The sequence below is a fragment of the Triturus cristatus genome, chromosome 4_2, assembly GCF_964204655.1.
Source record: "Triturus cristatus chromosome 4_2, aTriCri1.1, whole genome shotgun sequence".
In the NCBI taxonomy this organism is placed as follows: Eukaryota; Metazoa; Chordata; class Amphibia; order Caudata; family Salamandridae; genus Triturus; species Triturus cristatus.
Window position 1 is genome coordinate 774,787,319 of NC_140586.1, and position 5,255 is coordinate 774,792,573.

General features: G+C 43.3%; 1 protein-coding gene across 1 annotated transcript; it reads right to left on the bottom strand.

Annotated features, from left to right (window-relative positions):
* Window positions 1–1,522: 1,522 nt before the first annotated feature.
* Window positions 1,523–4,393, bottom strand: LOC146835016 (forkhead box protein E4-like). The gene has a single exon (XM_085600167.1). It carries the CDS (start codon window positions 4,350–4,352, stop codon window positions 3,099–3,101), a length of 1,254 nt encoding a protein of 417 aa, XP_085456293.1. The 5' UTR covers window positions 4,353–4,393; the 3' UTR covers window positions 1,523–3,098.
* Window positions 4,394–5,255: the final 862 nt, after the last annotated feature.

Below are 5,255 nucleotides of genomic sequence, written 5' to 3' on the forward strand. Positions count from 1 at the left end.
TGCCCGGGGCACACACAAGAAGAAATTAACAAATAAAGTGTTCATATTTTATTATTTCTATAATTCTTCTGGCCCTCTCCTCAGATTATGTCACACATACAAGTCCGTACATAAATTTAGGAAGTATAAGAAAAAGTGACAAATAAGACAATGAGTTCCCGTTTGTTATCCAGAATGAAAATAGTAAATAAATAGATAATTGCATAGCTTAAAACCAACGGTACAGGAAGTTTTGATTAGCCACTTGAAAATAATTAACTCAACTGTTCTACAGTACGGGCTCTATTCACAAATGCATTTTGGAGTACCTAAAGTAGTTCTCCTGTAGCACTCTTCAAGGAGTCTTGCATGACTTTGTGAAATGGTCCCAAAACATCTAAAAAGGCAATACAATGGGAATAGAATGTGCATATTCAGATAAAATTTGTAAAAATAGAAAGGACTGCGCCATCTTTGCATATATATATATATATATACACACACACACACACACATATATATTTATTTGCATAAGCATTTATTTGAGCAGTACACTGTTCATGTGTACCCAATGTTAGTTATTAGTCAAATATGGAAATAAAGATTGTTCATGCCATGATTTTTCATGCTAATAGAGTTTAGGTGCATGTCATTTAAACAGCCAAGTTTGTGTAAATATTCACAATGTTATGTTGTTGGTTATGCGTACAGAAGGTTAAATCTAGTGTTAAACAACGTTGTCACCATTATCCTTTCCAGGCATGTGGCACGCTACCCATGGGTAACCGGTCTTGCATAATAGATACATAAAGAGATGAGTACCTAACATATTTCTTGTGCAAGTTTGGGCAGTTTGTGTTTTTCATATGTGGAAGTAGGTTATGTGTGCACACTGTTAAACCTTTATTGTGGAGAAGGGTTATGAAATTGCATCATTCATTAATGCTATTTCTTGAAGTTATTATGCCTATTCATGCATATTTTTACGCTATTGGGTCAGTTTGCTGTGTGATAGCAAGAGGCATGCTGTGATGAATTGATTGCTCATGAAAGGTATTATACGTATATATGTATATATATATATATATATATATATATATATATATACTCATATATATGTATATATATATATATTTATATACATATATATATGTGTATATGTGTATATATATATATATATATATATATATATATATATATATATATATATATATATATATATATATATATATATATATATATATATATATATATGTACTCCTTACAGCTTGAAGCACAAAGATTTAGACTTAAGAGTCCAATTGTCCAGAAAACTAATTTCACATGAGGTGCAACATAGGTATGAAGGTCTGTACTCTTCAAATTAGAACGTAACCTACCCATCCTACTTTTAGAAACAAACAATAAGCCTGTGTTTTCAACCTCTTGCTTCTCTATCTAAAGTTATCTGAAATATTATTCCAATGTGTGTTGTGTGTTACTGTGATATTTTCTAAACTAGTTTTCTGTAAAGTGTGCTTGTTTGCTACATGGTACAGGGGTGTTAGATATATAATGGTTTTTCAAATAAATAATTTATAAAAGTAAAGAAAAAAAGCTGAGGAAAGAATAACCGCTATAAAAGAATGTTTTATATAATCTAAGAAGCAATTACAATTTATGTTTACTCAACAAAACAAAAGCAGGGCTCCATTAGACAAGTGCTCTTCTTCCACAGGCACAACAGTGACAGCATCCAAGAGCCATGCAAAAGTTGTCACTTTTACGGCAACACACTCAGCTTTAAATAACTCCAATACTTGCAGTTGTTAAGTAAGATGCCTGTTGCTGTAGGTTTTTTGCAATATTTTAATAAAAACATTTCACAAATACGGTCTTTCAGTACAAAATTTGGTCCCAGTCATGCTTCATTACTCCGCGTGAAATGTAAACTGTGTGAAATACAGATGAGCAGGAGTACGAAGTAAGTGCACTTGTACAAATGTTGACATGTACAATATATGGCTTCTACACAAAATAATTAGACCATAAAAAAACATTGACAGCAATTCATTATTAACAATCGAGAGTGCTGGTGCTCCCTGCAGTTGCCATTTTTACCAGATAAGAACATGATCATTTATTCGTATTTTGACATTCTGGATAGCCAGGTGCTAATACTTGATTAAGAATTTGTGTAAAGTTCTCCGAAATATTTATTAACGAGGCAGTTATATCCCTGTTTGCTTTAATGGGCTGTTAGGAACCTACCAGCTGTTCTAAAACACTTTATAAGTGATTGTTTTTTTTGCATTTGCTGTTTTAAGTACAATTTTCAAAGCGAAAATAAGGGCTTTTACTGATTTTCTGTTTTTTAAAGGGCTTGATTTTAACCATCTCACCTTTCTCAGAGACAAATACGTGTTTGTTCACGTTTTGCGGTTCTACATGGTCAGGCACTGGTGCTTGAATTAGAATTTGTGTAAAAGTCTGTGTTTTTTTAATCATAGTTTTGCCGCCTAATCGGCTAAGAATGCAAAATGCAATAAAATTATTTTTTTGTCTTGTATTGGATGTTTAAAGTTTATATTTCATGGTGGAAAATACTGTTTGTAGTTGACTTTCCTACTTTTTTACCCAGCCATATGAAAATGCAATCCACTCCTGTAAAGTACTTGACATATGACAACATTACTCGACTTAAAAATTACTGTCGGTGATAGAATACCAGCCAGCCGACAAACATAAATTAGTGGGCTATTCTGGAACATGCTGGGGTGTGAATATTTTGAGGGGCAAACCCAGTGCTTTAAATGTGCAGGTACTATCGAGTACTCAGTACTTGCACTTCTTTTGTTTGAAAGGGATAGTACCAGCACTTCTCCAATGCTTTTAATGGGAGAGTACCCATATTTCTCAGCAGTAAACAGGTACTTGGGGCCAAGGAGTACCTGCACTTCTATGTTTGCACCACTTGGAAAACTTAAAGTGGCAATTAAATGTCAGGCTAAAATAACAAAACGATACGGGTATGGTAGAAATGTAAACAGATATCAGGAATCATGCAGTCTTGCTTGAACATCAGGCCACCTGGTAACTCTAGCTGAATTTATGAATGTCTTCATGAAAATAAATGCCCTTTACAAGTACCTCTCGAGACCAGTGGAGTAGTTAGGCTGCCTGAGATAGGAGTTGTTGGCTGAGAACTGCCCCAGTCCATTCATCTGAGAGCTGGACAGGCCCATCAGCTGCTCGCTGTCCGTGCAGGGGTTGGCCCTCAGGGGCTGTAAGGAGAGTCTACCTGAGGCGGCCCCATAGACCTGGGGGCTGCTAGGGGAGTAGCTAACCTGAGCCATGGAGATGTGGGGCGGAGAGGCGCAGTAGGGATACACAATGTTGGAGGTCCGGTTTAGGAGCGGCCCTGACCCGCCGGGGCTGACAGACTGCGGCTGGTAGCAGGTGGGCTCCCCGCCGCCGGCCGCCATGTTGGCGGAGCAGGAGGCCGCCATGTTGATGTTGCAGCCGGCAGCCATGTTGACGAGGTCCCCGTTGAAGCCCAGGGACTGCGGCCCCAGCTCCGCCCCCGCGGAGGGCTGCCCCAGGGCCTGCTGGCTGATGAAGCCGCCGATGCTGAAGACCCGGTGCTGGCTGGGGGCCGGGGACTGGTAATGGTGGATCATAGCCGAGTGCGGCGAGGCCTGGTGGGCCTGGTGGCCGTAGCTAGAGTACAGGTTGCCGGGGTAGGCAGGCCGGGCGGCCGGGGTGGGCGTGAAGGCGCTCGAGCTCTGCATGTAGCCCGGGTAGGTGGTGATGTCGGTGCGCTTGAAGCGCTTGCGCCGCCGCAGGAAGCTGCCGTTGTCGAACATGTCCTCGGCCGCCGGGTCCAGCGTCCAGTAGTTGCCCTTGCCCGGGTGGCCCGGCTCGCGGGGAATCTTGACGAAGCAGTCGTTGAGGGTGAGGTTGTGGCGGATGGAGTTCTGCCACTTCTTGGAGTTCTCCCGGTAGAAGGGGAAGCGCTCCATGATGAACTTGTAGATGCCGCCCAGGGTCAGCTTGCGCTCGGGGGAGTTGGCGATGGCCATGGCGATCAGGGCGATGTAGCTGTACGGTGGCTTCCCTCGCTGCACCGGCCGTTTCCGCCTCCTGCCCCCCAGGGAAGGGGCATGGTCCTCCGCTGGGCCTGTGCTACCCTCCTCCCGGTCCTCTGGGGTGGCGCTGCCCCCTCTGGGCTCCGACTTGATGAGCACCCCGTCCTTGCCCCTCAGAGAACCCCGGGAGTCCAGGGACAGGTTAGGGGAGCTGCCCATGGGACTGGGCGCCTCGGCGGGCGAGTGCGGGTCACCTGCTGTCATGGTGCACATGCCGGGGAGGTGTGGAAGGTGTGCTGGGTTCATGCACTGCAGCCGCCTGGCGCAATCGGGCTGCAGCCAGCGAGGCTCTGTCCAGGGTGGGTGCTTCACGCTCGGATTCCACCTGTCTTATATATCAGAGCACTGGGGCTCTGCTGGCGCCACCCTGCTGCCCTCCGTGTGCCAAAGCTCTTAATTGCAGTACCCACCCACCTTAGCCCCAGTAGCCCTGCCTCTGGCACCGCTCAGATTAACCCTGGTTTCCTCTCTGAGATACACTGTTAATCCACATTGGGGCGACCCCTCCTTGCAGAGAATGAAGCTGCGCCAGAATGACAGCCAGGACACGGGGCCCGCCCGCCTTTCAGCCTCTGCAGGTAGATTCGATCTACGGGAGGCTTGTTTGCTGCGGCCATGGAGAGTACTCGACACTATGAAATTAATAAAAGGATTATCACGACCAATGCATTACATTTAGCGCGGCAACGTAAACGCATCTCTAAGCATTGCGAATTCACATTTAAACGCTGCATCTCTGCCTTCATATGCATATAATAGTTATATATTAGACATGCGGCTTCATATGGTTGTGTACAAACGCTTAGAAGCATTTTTTGTGCAGTTTTATATAGCGCGAACTCGACCCGAAGCGCTTTACATGAGCAGCAGTTGTATTACAGACGTACACAATCATTTATTATTATTATTATTATTATTTAGTCACGGGGAGATTAAGTGATTTACCCAGAATCACAGGATGTTTGAGCCTCCCGCCAGACTCGAACCAAAGATATTGTTAGCCTATAACAAAACAGGGTTTTATAAAATATATGATTGCCATAGACGTATAGCTGTATGCACATATACATGCATGCATGTATTTAATTGTATGCAAGCATGTATAGATTAACATGGATTTGCTCATTCCTATAAATGGCAGTGTGTTTA